Source organism: Ctenocephalides felis, unplaced genomic scaffold (genome assembly GCF_003426905.1).
Source record: "Ctenocephalides felis isolate EL2017-DRISC unplaced genomic scaffold, ASM342690v1 CF-g0.4_SCAFFOLD_01204, whole genome shotgun sequence".
Taxonomy (NCBI): domain Eukaryota; kingdom Metazoa; phylum Arthropoda; class Insecta; order Siphonaptera; family Pulicidae; genus Ctenocephalides; species Ctenocephalides felis.
This window is the reverse complement of record NW_020537358.1, coordinates 24,723-42,709: the sequence shown is the minus strand read 5'-3', so window position 1 is coordinate 42,709 and position 17,987 is coordinate 24,723. Positions and strand designations below refer to the sequence as shown.

General features: G+C 28.8%; 2 protein-coding genes and 1 pseudogene across 2 annotated transcripts; all 3 read right to left on the bottom strand.

Moving 5' to 3' along the window:
• Positions 1-5,513: 5,513 nt before the first annotated feature.
• On the bottom strand, positions 5,514-9,864 carry LOC113369278 (annotated as a pseudogene).
• A 1,373-nt stretch (positions 9,865-11,237) lies between these two features.
• Positions 11,238-13,869, bottom strand: LOC113369277 (GTP-binding protein Rheb homolog). The gene is made up of 5 exons (XM_026610059.1): positions 13,795-13,869; positions 13,640-13,711; positions 11,637-11,844; positions 11,437-11,566; positions 11,238-11,330 (listed from the first exon to the last, which is right to left on the bottom strand). The coding sequence occupies exons 1-5, from the start codon at positions 13,841-13,843 to the stop codon at positions 11,238-11,240; spliced, it is 552 nt and encodes a 183-aa protein (XP_026465844.1). The 5' UTR covers positions 13,844-13,869.
• A 941-nt stretch (positions 13,870-14,810) lies between these two features.
• Positions 14,811-16,196, bottom strand: LOC113369276 (zinc finger protein 883-like). The gene has a single exon (XM_026610058.1). It carries the CDS (start codon positions 16,194-16,196, stop codon positions 14,811-14,813), a length of 1,386 nt encoding a protein of 461 aa, XP_026465843.1.
• Between the last annotated feature and the right edge of the window lie 1,791 nt (positions 16,197-17,987).

Here is a 17,987-nt window from a genome sequence, read left to right as displayed (position 1 = left end):
CTGGTTGCATGGCACCGTGCCTTAAGGCAAATGCTGAAACTTCCCGTACCGTAAATTAATTTTTTTAAAAAACCTTTAAATTTTTTTGAAAAACACTAAAAAAAAGATTTGAGAATTTTAAAATTTCTGAAAAAAATGACTTTCTGAAAACTAATTTTTTTTTTTATATTACGAAATTTTTATATGTAGGGTAGGGCGGGGCTAGTTGAGCATAGGAGCAAGTTGAGCAATCGAAATATCTCGAAAACTATCCGTTTAGGCATTATATGGCGGAAAGATAGAGGTTTGGAAGAAATAAACATCCCGCGATCGCTAGTGGCCGCTGGACAAATGAGTGAGGCTCACGGGCGTTTGTTTATTTTGAGACCAAAAAGTAAAAAAGTAATTCATCACGAGTTTTTGTCTGGTTTAGTCAAATGTTATTTATTTTCAATGAGGTAAATGTTATTCTTCCATATATTATAGTACATTTAATATCCACAGAGATTCTGGGTATAATTCTCACGTTTTTTTTTATAAACTCACTTTTATTTTGAAAATCCGAGTTGGGTTAGTTGAGCATAGTTGATAAATTTGTTCTGTCACTAAGACAATTACCATTAACTTCCAGAAATTAATATATTTTTTAAGATTTAAGCTAAGTCTATGAGTAATAATATAAATAAATAATGATTTTAAACAAGAATACTGAATATAATGATAAAATATTCCCTAAGATACGATATTGTTTTGTTGATTCTACTTTTCGTTAATTATTCAAAGCAAATCACTATAAGTTTTGTTTTCTCTGTCAATAAAGACTATAAATATAGAACTGGTTATTGAAAACTTATTTTATTTCATCACTAATCGACATTGAACCTATGATTTCATTATAATCTCTTAGTGCTCAACTTGCCCATGGAGTACATTGAGCGTACTTGACTTTTTGCATTTAAACAGCTGTAACTTTTAAATTTTACTTATTGCCAAGAAATAGGTTTAACACTTTTGTTAAGCGATAAACAACAAATCCATTAAGCCGTATAGCAATTTATTGAGACTTTTCATTGAGGAGCTACATCCGTTTAAGTAAAAAGTTGCTCAACTAGCCCCGCCCTACCCTACTTTCAATTTTTCTGAAAATTTTGAACTTTTTTGAAAGCAATTGTGCTGCGTGGCTGTTTTAGAGAAAAAATATCGTAAGCATCGCATCGCAGTCTAACGGATTAAAATTTCTATAACATATCTGATAATTTGATATGCATTTGTCTAATGATCATTTTTGACCGCCAGATGGCACTTTTTCACTTTTTTCACTCATCTCTGAAACCGCTAGACGTGCCTTCGCAAAAATTATTATACTATATATAAAAATGTTCATTTTCGATTTTTTCGCGATTACTATAATTATAGTAAAAATCAAATTTTTACTTAAAAAAAGTTAGCAAAGCGTATTTTCGAAAATAACATATGATCAATTTGATGATGTATTAAAAATAATTATAATGCCGCTATTTATTACTTAAGTTTTGAAACTAAATCCATTATATATTTATCTCAGCAAAGTCCATTTTAAATTCATTTTATTGCTCGATATATTGAGTTGAGCATAGGACGATCTGTTAATAGTATCACAGATAACAAATATATGTTACGTGGTAAAAAGATACAATTTAAAAATACAATAAAAAACATTTTGTTCATAAATATTTTTCTCAAATCACAATTGCGGACTTTTAGTAAGAAATTGATTACTCGATTATATGTTACAATCATCTTTTACCATGCTTTTATATTATATCTTATATTTTTTATTCTATATTTTTTTTCGCATTTGAGACTTTTATAAAAGTTTGTTCAATTTTCTTCATAATTAGCTTGAAAAAATTACTATTGGCTTGTTTTTTTTTTTTTTTAATTTTATGAAATTAAATTCGCCTTTGGAATTTTGTATTTAGCAATTTTCTCATTCATAACGTTTTGTCACGAGACAATTTTGTAGATTTTTGAAAATATCTGGACAACGGTTAAAGTTAGAACAAAATTTCGTTAGAACAGAACTTGTAGCTTATGAAATTTGAATAATTTTGTCTCAATACACATTTTTCCAAATGTATTTTTAACGAGATTTTCAGACCAAAAACTAAGTACAACACTATATGATTTGTTAATGAATCATTTTATATATAAAAAGTATATAAATAATTTATTGTTTATACTTTCTTTACAATTTGTTGATAAAATTAATAATACTAATATAAATAAATTTATTATAAAACAAACTTAATCTACATATATTAGACAAGTTTAAATAAATAATACCAAATTTATCCCTGCTTCACATTTGCGCACTATTTATTTTTCTTTCCTTATCTTTGTTATTAAAATGATTAATAATCATTTATTTATAAACAAATGCAATTGTTTATAATCGAATAATCATTTTATAAGAACCTTTGGACGTTTCGATTTATTTTTCGAGGCGCAATTAATCCTTTTTTATTACAAACAAAATCGAATAAAAATGATCATCTTCTGAAATTACTAGTTATAGACTATATACTAGTTATAGACGGAGGGCTGGTGGAAAACTCGGTAACATTGTAAAGAAGAATTTTTTGTTATTTTTAGTAATGTGTACTTATATTTTTATTGTTAATGTTAACTTAAATAGTGTTAAAAGAGCCTTAAAATTGTTGATTTGGATTTTTGAAAGTAGCAAATTTCCATAAGTTTAAATAGATTTAAAAATGTTTTGGTGAGTTTGTTTGGAAATTTAGTAAATTGATTTGAACTTCAAAAGATTGACCTAAAAGTTTTGAAGAATATCATGCAACTTTTAAGTTTGTTTTGAATTTTTTTGGGGACCTATTTAAGACATTTTGGGGTTGATTTTATATTTAGAGATTTAAAAAAATAAAAATAGGACGATTTTCGTGTATAGTGATAAAATTTATGGTCTGAAAAAATATTACACCAGCTTTCTTACTATGAAGTGATTTTAAACCTCTATATGAGTCACCTCTTGTTGTATGTGTATTACACATAGAGAAAATGACTCAGGTGCAACATGGAGCACGTTTTTTATATTTATTATTTGTATAGGAAGAACTCGGATTTATTATTTTAATTTCGTTGTTTACTTGACCTAAAAATATTTAGGAGACCCAATGCAACTTTGGATACTCTAAAACAAATAAATTCGGAGAATTTTGGTGTAGATTTAGGATCGAAGTGTAAAAAGCACTTTCGATGTTCAAGATCGAATATCTGTTAAACTAATTGTTTTAGCAAAAATTTGCATAATACCAAAATGTGCAGAATTGTCTACAACTTCTTCTTACAAATATTTAGGCTTATTAAATATGAAATATAGAAATTAAAATTTAGGCTAGTATCAAATGTTGTGCCCGCAAGGACTTTCGGTAACAATTTTGAACATTTAAATTAAAGTAATTCTTAAACCATTTTTGTGCTAAAATAATTGCAATCTATACAAATCGTGCAAAATTTATTTCTGTACAAAATTTGTGAACACGTCAAAACTGTATATTTAATACAAAACGCGATAATAATAAATAAAAACTAAAATTTTGTTTCTTATACATTACTGATTTTGCTTTAAAAAAGTGTCATATCATATTTAATAAAATTTGTGAAAAAAGGTAAAAAAATACATTGTGCTTAATTAATTAGCAATAAAATTTGCTACACATTAGATAATAATATATAATGAACACAAATGAAAATATTTTGATAAAACTAAACTTCGTATCACCTTACATTTTTAGAGTATACTAAAATAGTTGCAAAATTATTTAAAATATTATTAAATACTTAAATTCACACACATAATATAACTTTAAGCAAATGTTTTAATTTTTATATATAGTTCTATTATTATACGTTTTTTGCATGCAGAATAGTGCAACATTGCAACATTTAACTGTTTGCAATTGTAAGTTTGTAGTTTGGCAAATGCACATGGTCATCTCCTGAACTAAACTCCTGAATTTTAGGGAAGTACTAAAACGTTAATTAGTGTATATTAAGTTTGGGGTAAACAAGGAAAGTGCATTTTGCCCTAAACATTACCCTGTGTAGATACATAAATTGTATAATATAGATACATTTGTATAATAGTTTCTAATGAAGGCAACAATTGATATCCTCGAAACGTTAGTAATATAAAAATAACAAAAATACATTCGAATAATTCAATATGTAACTCCAAATTTATATACATAAACTAATTACATGCAATTATAATAAAAATGTAGTTTTTTTATCAAAATATCGCACAAATTCTAAAAAAATTTTATGTACAATTGTTCCTTATACATATATACATACATTATTAAAAAAACTGCATCCAAAAATATCAATTTTCAACGATTTTACAGCTGTCCCATTTAAAACCGGTACGCCCAATTTGCACTTAACCTAAAACGAGGCCTAGATCCAGGTTGAGTGCAAATTTGGCGTACCGGTTTTAAGTGGGACATCTGTAAAATCGTTGATATTTGATATTTTTGGATGCAGTTTTTTTATTCATGTATATATGAATAAGGAAGAAGTATACATACATATTTTTCAAAATTTATTTTTTATAAAAAACAATATTTTTATTATAATTGTATGTAATTTAATTTATATATTAATTTCGTGATATATATACAATTATATAAAGTGGACATTGTTAAAATCGTTGGTTGAATTAAGAATAACTTATGTAGTAAGTAATTATTGATTGTTTTTAGTAGTTTTTGAAGATATTGATGTTTTGTTAAGTCAAAACGTGCTGAAGTTTGTGTAAAATTGTAAAAAGATGATGTTTTGGTCAAAAATCGTTTTGAACTTGTAAATTTTGTTTTTAGGTATGAATGTGTAAGAAGAACTTGTTGGCAATACAATTTTCTAAGATTTTTATATGTAGCAAATTTTAGTTAGCGTAATTTGTTTAAGAGATATTTGGTTCTGAATATTAAAAATAATATTAGAAGTACTGAAGTAAAATATGTTAGATACAAAATTTTATATAAGTATGTATAGCGGGTTGTCAACACGCATCGCGGCTCGTCAACACGCATCACATGTCTACCGGACAGATAGGCCCATTTAGTGACAGCACGGAGAAAAACAAAAATGAATTCAAGTGTCAGATCGTATTTGGTTTTTGTTTCTCCCTAGTCGAACTTGCCAAAATGTATAATTTTCAAAACCTTTCTTTTTCTATTATAAATAAGAAAATACCAATCACATTTTATTAACGATAAATATGACAACACATAGTGTCGTGGATATTAATCATACATAAAATAAACCAAATATAAATAATATTTTATGGAATGTTGTAGACAATGCAGTTTTCTAAGTTTTTTATATTTTAAAAATAAATAATAAAAAAATCAAAATATTCTAAAGTTGGAAAGTCTAGTTTTCATAAAGCTTTTAAAACTTTAAAGCTTTTAAATTACTATATATGAAGTTCCAGCAATTTGCTTTAAGAGATAATGCTTATTTTATTTTACCTCTCCTCCAAAATGTGGACTTCTAGGCCTAGAATTTGATACTCGTTGAGGTTTAACCAAGTTAGACATTTCATTGCTTTGAAGACATTGAGGTCTTCTAGATCCATACAATGCAAAATATAAATCTACCAGATCACAACGTAATCTTGTATCATGAGACAACATGCCACTAAAATATAAATAAACATTAACCGTTGCAGAGTTATGTATTATATACAAATCTAATCTTACTTGATATTATTCCAAATTCTTTCTAACAAATCCTTCGTATCCCACCTATGCCTGTTACAAAAGGCGGTTTATCAATTAGCATTCTAACGAGAGCATGTCTGACCCCTGGGTCTCTATCTGTCTCTACTACATCTGAAAGTTTGTTCAAGTCATCTCACCTGCCATCAACTCAAACAAAATCCACCAGGAATTCTAGAGCTGCCAGTCGAACATCTGAGGAAAGACAAAATGTAAAAATGTGTTTTATAATAAATCAATCATTGACAATTTGAAACTACCTATATACTGTCCATATTCTGCATATGCCTTAAATAATGTAGGCCTGCTTGGCAAATGCCCACATTTTTGTAATTTTCTGATAACTTTCAAGCCAGACACGGATACTGTGTTTTTATAATAAGGCAGAACCTTTTCTAAATTTACCATTCTTGTGATTTCTTCCAAAACCAGTTTTGTGTCTGCAGATAGTGAAAACGTATATTATAATGATAAATAAATGAATATTAAGTATATATGTATATATATATATATATATAAAGAAACTCGTGTTCTCTATACTACGAATATTGTTTATTATGACAATAGTAATAACACTATGTGTGATTATATTGATCATTTACAAAAACGTAGATGTTATTTCAGTATTAATAATAAAAAAAGGTAAAAAAGTTAAGAATTATAATTTTGGCATTTCGAACATTGAGCAAACAAAAACGAGATCTGATCTGACACTTGAACTTTTTGTTTTTGAGCTGACACTGATGATGAGCTTCAAATAATGAACATCTGTCAAGTTAAAATGCGACGTGTGTTTGACAGGTCGCTACAGATCACTCCGCCCTAATGAAAAAGATTGTTTCGCATCTCTGAGTGCCATCTTGAACTTTCTTGTAAATTCTTTTGGTTGAGATTGTGTGATAAATTTTATTTGTTCGTGGCCGTGGCCGTTTTGAATGCCGTGTTGGCTTGTTGAGTTTGTTGATTGCTTACGTGGCCCTTCGCTGGTGAGTTAGCGGTTGAGTAGATGGCCCTTCGCTGGGTGAGTTAGCGGCTGAGTATATTTGACACTTCGCTGGTGAGTTAGCGGTTGAGTGTATGTGGCCCTTCGCTGGTGAGTTAGCGGTTGATTGTATGTGGCCCTTCGCTGGTGAGTTAGCGGTTGAGTGTATGTGGCGGTTGCCAAATTGTTTGCTGACGCTCCCTGTCCTCTGCCGTGGTGCTTATAATCGACTCATTTTCCAGGATAATGAGGGATTTGTTGAGCACGTGTTGTTGTTTTCGATGTGCGTGGCCGGAGTCTCAGTTGTAGGATTAGAATGTTCTTAGAGTTATGGCGGTTGTGAGCCATTTACTAAAGAAACTCGTGTTCTCTATACTACGAATATTGTTTATTATGACAATAGTAATAACACTATGTGTGATTATATTGATCATTTACAAAAACGTAGATGTTATTTCAGTATTTATAATAAAAAAGGAAAAAAAGTTAAGAATTATAATTTTTGGCATTTCGAACATTGAGCAAACAAAAACGAGATCTGATCTGACACTTGAACTTTTTGTTTTTGAGCTGACACTATGATGAGCTTCAAATAATGAACATCTGTCAAGTTAAAATGCGACGTGTGTTGACAGGTCGCTACATATATATATATATATATATATCAATTATACTAACCTGGTGCACCATAGAAACAACTGGTGTAACTGTTTCCCAAAGCATCAACTAATGCAGCTCTATAGTAACAATCTGAGTAATGATTTTTTAAATTATCATTGTATTTGAATAGTTCTATTAAAAATCTTATTACACCATGAGCACAAATGCCATGAGCATTTCTGAGACTTGTGGAAATAAAATTGACAGTGTTACTTATACGGGTGCCCCAAAACCCAACATCAACCCCAAACAGGGTGATAGTATTGACCTAACTTGTCATGAATAAATTAAAAGTATAATGAAGAAAAGTAATACAATATACGAAAAATGGTCACAATTTTACCAAAGCTCTAATTTGTACTTAAAAGCTCAAATTTTCAAATAACTTGAGATATTTTTTGTTTAATCTTTTCCAGGACAGTTAGTCAATACTATCACCCCATTACGGCTTGATGTTGAGTTCTGGACACCCTATATACATTTATGACAATCACAAATATTGTTTGAAAACATTTTGAATGTCATTCACCTGCCATTGCAACAGGTATAGTTTTTTGAGGAAATAGTGTTGAAAATCAGTAAAATTATTCTGCCGAATGATATGAGCAGCTGAAAAAGACCCAAACATTTTTCTGAAAATAGCCAACATGGCTGGAGGCCCTGCCCAAGTGAAAACCATTGCATTGGCCACCTAAAACCATGTAATACATTTAATTCATCTCGCACTAATTATTTTGTTCTCACCTTTGTCAGCAGCTTTGCATCGAACTTTATAAAATGCTTGTTCATTCTCAATAGTGACAGTCAAAGCCATTCGCGAGGCAGGAGTTGGGTAGCGTTCCAATGCATCAATCGCTTCCATCTGAGCAATAACATCGCTCAGATAAATATATCAATATGGATATAAAAGCCAAAAATATAACTTTACTTTACTTACTCCATAGCGCTCAAATCCATATCAACTTCTTCTCCTGTACACAAAGGAATCTTTTTCTTTTTATTTCTACGACTCTTGGAATGACAAGTAATGTCAGCTTTAACAACTGTATTTTCAATTTGTAAAGTATGTTTAAAAGTTCCATCAAGTTCTTGCAAAGTAACTAGCAATGGACCAACATATTTTCTAATACCTCTTTGACTAACTGCATCCTGTCCAATTTCCAACTCTACAGTATTTCTAAAAAGGAATTAAATTGAGAAAATTCATTTACTTTTTAATTAATGCAGAAAACAGATGGCAAGATTTCTGATTATTACCTTTTCCTATTAAAAACTGATGTCGGCGAAAATCTGGCATGTCCACCAGTCCTCACCCACTGATCAACAAAAACAGCCATATCTTTGCCGGTAACAGTAAATATAGCTTTTGTGAAGACATTTGTAGAAATTAGCATATGATGCCATAATCCACTGCCTTAAATATAAGAATATAAACAAAAATCATAATATGCAATAAGTTAATTAAATGTATTTTACCAATTTTCTGTGTAGAAGCATTCGTAGCCAAAGCTAATTGTTTGTTAAACACTTGCAGCAGTAATTCTTGACCAATCCGATGTTCCAACATTCTAATGACTTTTATAAATTTACATCAATAATATATGATATAAATGATATAAATGATATAAATGATATAAATGATATAAATGATATAAATTTACATTAGTTGGTGAAGTTTGAAGAATTGTCTATATAAAGTTACAAAAGTGCAGTGAGGGTGTTAAAAATGACTTGTCACGTTCCTGGTCGCTTAGGAAATAAGAAAACCGTGAGGTTACATGGTTTTCCAACAAGGAATGACAATGTATGTAAAATATAATATTGTGTTTCTTCAATAGGTTATAAATTAAAATGCAAAATATTATAGATGTATCAGATTTGGATTAGGCGAGTGAGTAATCCAAAATTGGATGATGTGGAGATTGAAAAAATGCGAATAAGTCGATTTGTTTGCGACAATCATTTTGCAGATTGTTGCAAAACACAGCCACAAAAGAAAAATATGACAAATCTTAAAAAGTTAACTTAAAAGTTAATCTTAAAGTTAAAAGGTTAGTATTGCAAGGAATGTAATGTTATATAATATGCAAATGTATATATTTTGTTAACAATTTGTCAGCTATTATTGTCTATTATTCAGGATTTCATGGAGACCCATACGACGAAGAAAATTGCCTTTTGGATAGAGCAACATTTCGTAAGTATTTTCAATAAACAAAACAAAGTTCAATATACAGTAAAATCATATATTTTTCATAATTTTTAGAGCTTGGTATCAATATGAAAACAATTAAAGGGAAAATTGTTAATTATCGATTATTGGGAGAACATTGTTTGAGCACAAATAACATTTCCACCCAGGTGGAAAGTTATACTTCGGAAAGCTTGCCACAAAATATCAATAGGAATGTTCTGCAAGTTTGATAAAGTTGTAGTAAATAAAGAATTTGTGTCCAACATAAATGAATCAGGGACATGTCACGCCACACGTAATACAGGTGAATAAATATAATAAATATCATCACTATTCAATAGTTTCTCCATTTAAAAATAATGCTAAATCATGTTTATTTTCAGTGAAGCGAGTGTCCTGTCTGACACCAAAGGCAAAAAAATGACAAAGGGTATTTGTTATGCATAATTTCCCCGATGCAGCTTCGACTTAAACATGTAAGATGCACAGGTCCCATCTATGCCTATGCACTGTGGACCGATTCTACACGAGGAGCCCCGAAGAGGACAGAAGACGACTCGACCGAGGTTTCCTTATCAAAAACACGATCTGTATAGCTCTCTTACACGGCAGATTTCAAGAAGCGAACAACAAACATACAAATATCATTTAATCATTCTTTCTAAATAAACTTTCTAAATCAAACCAGTGTTTCGTATAAATTCTTCGTTACAAATTAAGTTCCTTATTTCTTATTCACGCTTATGGGCACAACACTATCTATTTTGGCATAGCAATTAGTTTTTTTTTATTTGAAATCAAGTGAAATATATTTATTTGATATTTTACCAGAAATATCCGATTTATGACATTGTTTTCAATTATTTTGAATTAGCAATTGTCAAAAAATATAATTAAAATATTCATTAAATATTGTCTATAAATAATATGTCATTTGATAAGTATTATTTATTACTTTGGTGCTTGATATGGGTATGAATTTGTAATAAAATATATTCTTTCTGACAAATAGTTAAAAACTTGTTATAATTTTCAAAATTATTCGACATTTCATACTTCCAAAATTATTTCACTCGCATCATGGATTAGTCTAAATCAACGCAGTATCATTATCTAAATATTTATATAAATATCAGATTTTTTACTTTTGCATTTAATTTAAATAGTTAATGTCAATTTCATATATGCAATATGCACTAAATTTATAAATGTCAAAATATTTCCCTTTTAGTCGAAAATGATAGTATTTATTTTACAATAATGTTTTGTATCCATAATTTGTTTGGCAATATTGCCTATAACTTAACTTGGAATAATTAATTTATTTGTTTCCTACTGAAGTCGTTAAACATTTTTTTTTTTTGTAAAATGTCAAATTTTTGTTTATGATTATTTTTGTTCCACACATGTAAACAATCAATTATTGACAATTATGTGTTTTCTATTCCTTCACAATTTGATATAATATTTTTAAATATGAATCCAAACAAGATAACTGGTTTGCTATTAAAATTTCATTACTATTAATTGTACCAATTAACAAAAAATATATTAATTTTAAACACATTCTTCAAAATTGAAGTTTCATAATATAGCTTCTTATAACCATGTAATTTTCTACACATAATGATTATTTTATTTATTCACGAATTACACAATTGCTTTTTTCTTGAGTGTTACCGTCTGCTTTTTCTATCTCGACTAACAAAGCATGGAATATTTCAGCTACTGACTGAAATATAAAATTAATATTTAAAATATAACTGATTCTTTATTAAGGAATAAAGTAAATATAGTTATTAACATGCAATTTCAGATAATATTTTGATTATTATTACCTCATTTTGTTTGGCAGATGTTTCTAAAAATGCGGCTTTCCAACTATCAGCTAATCGTTTACCTTCATCTGCACTTATCATTCGTTCCATATTTAAATCAGTTTTGTTACCTACTAACACTACAGGTACTCTAAAAATTTAATCAAAATAAATAAAATCTATACTCCAAATTTAATTCAATTCACAGTGTGTTAACTTACTGAACTTTACCCATTACATCTAACAATTTATCATATATAATTTGGACCACTTCAAAAGACTTTGAGCTACTTATAGAGTAAACAAGAATATAGCCGTGAAAATCCATAGCATATTGTGCGGGAAAAATGCTATACTCATCTTGGCCAGCTGTGTCTACTAATTTTACTTCATAATCGGTGGAATTTACTCTTGTGGTCTTAGTGAATGCTGGAACAAACATTATTAAGAAGTCAAATAGAAAATGATGAGTATGTTAATATTTTCATCAACCAGAAATAGTACAAAATATAACCGGAATCAATGGATATTTGAAGAATTATGAATGTTTTTACATAATTAAAAACAGTTAAGAGATGTTTACTATTGATTTATTGCAGTATAATAATGAATCAATATAGCAATAATTTTATCAATTAAAAATTATTTACATCATTCAGGAATTTGCCAAAAGAAGAATTATTAAATCAAACAACATATCACTATATATACTTATATATTATATATTCTATAACAATCGATATAGAAAACTTCATCGTAATACCTAAAAAAGACAACATTGAAACATGATATTTAAGATCATGAAACGAAACAGATATAAAATATATATGTGAAATACTTAAAAACCTAAAAAAGGAAAAGCTTGTTCCTGCTCCAAAAGCTTTTGGAGGATTAACTAATTTAAAATTAAAGTAGGAGAATTGGGCACTATCTGTAATAGGGGTAACTAGTAACAAGCTTTTTTCTATAAGATCTTGAACGATATTAAAATAATTTTTTTGTTTCGTTTAGACATGTATACCGTCCTGCATAATATTATCACAGCTACTGTCCGGCAGGCCAATGCAATATACAGAACTGTGCAGGTGCGTCATTTTTTACATTCAATATAAAATTGATTTATTATAAAACCTAGATTTTTCGTTATTATCATTCACTAATTTTAAATTTACTATTATCTGATTTTGTGTCTAATGATAATGTGTAACAACTTTTGTGATCGCTTAATTGTATGAAAAGTTATATTCATTATTGGAAAAATATAACACCTGCGGTTAGTTGAAACAAAACCTTAGGGCTAGTTGTAACATACAAGATTTATATACAGATTCAAGTCGAAAAGATTATATGGAATGAACACTCTGTAAGATGTGGACACATGTAAATTATGTACGACTATATATCTTTTGTAATTACTTAGAAACAAGTCAATTTTCTTAAAATTGAGTAAAAAATAAATTATTATAGATATTATTTCAGTTTTTATGTTATTACTCCTTGACTCAGTAAATGTAACAACTAGTCTCAAAGACGGGGTAAGATGTATTACCCTACTTTTTCTAAAAATTTCTTAAGTATGAAATAATGAACAACAATTGTTGAATTATTTTCACTTGTTTCGGTCGAGAAATAGTTATAGCAACTAGAAATCTTGATTTCATAGAAATATAATCAGTGGATCTCTAGATATATGGATTAAAAAAAAAACTGTTATAACAAGCCTGTGGCTTCCGTAAATAAATATGTTATAAGATGTCTTTGCAGAGATTAACAAACTTAATTTTATTTTTATATAGATTACTGATATGATTGTCCTTTTTATGATGTATATTATTAGTATAAGTGTATGTTTTTATATTTCTATATATATAACAATTGTTAAATGGAATAGAGAATCAACTGTAATGAACTATGTATTTGAAAAATATTCACTGTGATTCTTTAAATCCAACAATTTGTCTGATTGAAATACAGTGTTTAAAAACTGTATATTTTTATAAATGAAAATGAAAAATTATTATAATTTTTAAATGATGGTTTTATGATATGTGTGTATTAGAAACATTATAAACGATTTTACATATGAAGCAATTATATTTAAAGCTAAGCAATATATATTTTCAATAAGAGTATATGTGAAACAAAGTCATCTTAAGAATGAATATATTACTCATTTGTATTGAGAACAACATGCAATCAACTGACCATGAAAAGTTTTACTTACTATTTTCAATAGTTGGATCATAACAATCAACAAATTGTCCTTCAACAAATTGAATACTCAAGGAAGATTTACCTATACTATAAGCAATATAACATAAAATAACACCAGTTAAAAGATATTTAATACGCATTAGTTTTATCCAAGTCGTCACTGACCCACTGATCTGTAACCCATCATAGCAATTCTTCTTTCTTTAGGAGGCATTTTTTGGCAAGAAAACTAACTTTATTACACGCACAAATACATAAGCTAAAAATTTACAGTCAATAAATTATGCTGCAATATGCGAATTAACTGATTATGAAAAAACCTATTGGCCCGACTCCATTGCACGAATTCGTACGGCGAATCTGTTCGCAAAGTGTGCAGACAGAAATTTTGCAAGCAAAAGCAAACCGCGTTCGTGCAGTGGAGCGGGCCATAATGCACGACCATGCATTCATTGACTGATGGTATTTTTTTTTACTTTTTTGCTGGCGATACAGTCTCATTCTTTGAACAGCTGTAAAATCTGTCTTCATTCTATAAAATTAAAAGTATATAAAATTCATTTCTAAAAATATATAGTAACCACGAATAATACAAATTACTTCAATAAACTTACGTTTCTTATACGGCACAGATTTTTCATTTGTTTAATTATTTTCAGTAAAATTATTTACTGAAGACGGTATAAATTATTCTACCGATCCACATATTTTTTAATCAAATCAAGATTTCTACTAGGACTTAACCTTAAAATCTAATTACGTATGTGGCGTACGCATACAACCAAATAACCCTCGCACGTGACACGACGACCAATCACAATCGACGCGTATAGAAATGATATCATCGAGAGTGAATGACGAATCATTGGCACTCGACTCTTATTTGTGCCGTAACGCACTTTGTTGCATTTGCACAGATTTACACTTTAGGCGCGCCTAAAGGAGTTTTACTATGAATATTGAAGAATTGAAGAACAAAAATAGTAGGGCTTTGAAAGAAACAAAAATAAATAGCATTTTTAATATGTATTCATATTATTAAACAATTACATACAAGGCATTGGTTAGGAGTAACAATCATAGTTGTAAATGAAATATATATTAAATAAATTGCAATTAATATGATATATCAATATAAGTTGTGTAATGGATAAGGATTATAAGGCCGGACAGTTTCTAGGCTAACTTATCAGTTTTGTTGACAGTTTTTTTACAGTTTGTTCTCTAGTATGTCTTCTTTCATGTTGCCTTAATAAACGTTTAGTTTTGAATGTTTTATTGCATGTCTTGCATTCATAAGGTCGTTCTTCAATATGCAGTGATAAATGCCGTCTTAAAGAACCTGCCGTTGAAAATTTTTTATTGCATATTTTGCACTCATGAGGCCGTTCTCCAGTATGTACTATTTTATGTTCAGTTAATGCTTGTTTTGTTTTGAATTTTTTATTGCACATTTCACAATCATAAGCACGTTCTTCATTATGCATTAATAAATGTCTTTTTAAATGACTTAACACTAAAAATGTTTTTTTGCATATTACGCACTCATGAGGGCGTACTCCAGTATGGACCAGTTTATGCCCGTTTAAGTATTCTTTCAATCTGAATTTTTCATTACATATTTCACAAATATAAGGACGTTCTTCGGTATGTACTGATAAATGCTTTCTTAAACCACTTAACTGTGAAAATGTTTTATCGCATATATTACACTCATGACAGCGTTCTCCAGTATGTACTATTCCATGTTGAGTTAATGTTTGTTTTGTTTTGAATTTTTTATTGCAAATTTCACAAATATAAGGACGTTCTTCGGTATGTACTGATAAATGCTTTCTTAAACTACTTAACTGTGAAAATGTTTTATCGCATATATTACACTCATGACAGCGTTCTCCAGTATGTACTATTTCATGTTGAGTTAATGTTTGTTTTGTTTTGAATTTTTTATTGCAAATTTCACATTCATAAGGTCGTTCTTCACTATGCACTAATGAATGCTTTCTTAAATTACTTTTCAGTGCAAATCTTTTATTGCATATTTCGCACTCATGAGGCCGTTCTCCAGTATGGATCATTTCATGTTGTTTTAATTTATGTTTTGCTGTGAATGTTTTATTGCATATTTCGCACACATAAGGACGTTCTCCTGTATGGATCCTTTCATGTTGTTTTAAGTTACGTTTTGCTACAAATGTTTTACTGCATGATCTACATTTATATTTCAATTTACTAGTTGTTTTATGTTTTCTTGAAACTTTGTCAAATGTTTTGTTTGTACTATCGACTATCGTACTTGATTCACTGATCTCGTCGTTACATACAGAAGAATTTTCATCTAAAACTGTTTTGTTTGTACTAGTCACATCATGTTGGTCATCAATCGTCTCTTGTTTTATTTCCTCGTCAATTGTAACCTCGGATTCTAAAAATTGCTGCCGACATATATCATCATCCATATACAAATCTGATGTATTTTCACAATCATCAAATTCCTGTTTCACTTGAAGATAATCATCGATCGGTTCGGTTTTAGTTGTCTTGTTAAAATCTGTTTCTTCAGACATTTTTGAGGTTAGTTTGGTTACAATAGGCTAACTGGTGACGAGTTCTTAAAAATTAAGAAGTCTAAGTGTATAAAAAGAGTGCGCGTAAGGATCACACGCGATTGAAGTAAAACTTTTAATATTGTATAAGTAGGCAATTAAGATAAAAATAAAAAAAACATCATATATGAATTTTAAAAACCATCTTTTAATAATCATATAACATCAATAATAATAAGATCATAGATAAAAGAAGAGTATATAGATCGCTCTCTCGGGGCATATTTCGTTGCCACGTTAACTGTCAACTTGCCGGGGTTAGTTCGAGCTGCTCTCCCTTGGTGCGCACGCGTCGATCGTAGAACAGGTGCGTACAAAAAATACTTTAGAAATGCACCAATATTATAGACCGTTTGAATTCAAAATTAAAAAAAAAAGAAATTGAATTTTAAAAAACATTTATTTTTAACAATAGTATTTTGCACATATGGTTACAAAAGATTCATCCTTATAAGCTAAACACAAAAGAAATAGAAATGTGTATATATATATATATATATATATATATATATATATTTATAGGTATATTTATTTATATTTCTAGAGCAAAGATTACTTATAATTACAATTAGATTAAGATAAATAATTTAAACACATCTCATAATTCGATCTCAATAATAAATAAATCAAAAAAAATTGAGAAACTATCGGATATCTTTCATTATTCGCAAAAATTTGAGAAGCTATCAGATCTCTTTCATTATTCGCAAAAGCAACAAAATTTCTAGAATCTAAAAAGAGAAAAATAATTATATTCATATAAAAAGTAAAAAATATATATATTTAAAAATCATTTGCAAAATTAATGCATACGATAATCTTCTCAAGCAACTCAGCTTATATTTTTTTCGAATAATGCTAATTAACAATTAAGTTACTGTTTTGTTTCTGTTAATATTTTCTACGACTAGTGTTGATGTTCATTTGAATGTTGAACATGTCATTATCATCATTAACATAAAAAAAGGAAATTATTAATGGTAATGTACAAGTACTTAATAGTTTTCTTATGGCATCTTCAATAACACATTTAAGAATAACATCTCTATCAGAACGTTAATGGTGTTTTATTCCTCTAACTAAAAAAGAGATTAGCAAATATATACTTTCTTCCATTTGACAGTTCCTGTCAATCTGTACAATGTGATTATCTTTACGATCATCAAACAACGCAGATAATAATATTTCTGTGTAATATCAAAATGCAACTATCACTACTCACAAACTTTTCGTGGAACATAGCCAAACCTAAATTACCCCTTAGCTAGAATTTTATCTTTAAGCATGAATTTCCTTCTATTTAATAATTCAGTATCTTCTCTTAACCGACTTAATATATCATTATGAATACTATTATTCAATGCCAGTGGGAGATCAGCAAATATTTCAGCATGTTTCAGACTGGCTTGTAATTTCTTTATTAATGTTTTTCCTTGTTTATTCGTCTCATATCAATACTTGTGTTTAGTAAACCCGTTTCATAACTACTTCCAAGAGAAAAACTGCTGAAAAAAATCAATGTTAAATTATTTATTATAAACCTTTATTATTAGTACAAGAATAATTCTTGAAAACTTACCTATCAGTGAGTTGGTTAGTGTGACGGCAATTTTATCTTTCAATAACTATAACCTTAAAATTCCTAGCATTGTTAAATGTCTCAGTTACTATGCTATAATAAAAACTTATATCAGACTAGTAGTAATAGATGCAAGTATTTTGAAGTATGCATATTGATAAAATTACTTACTC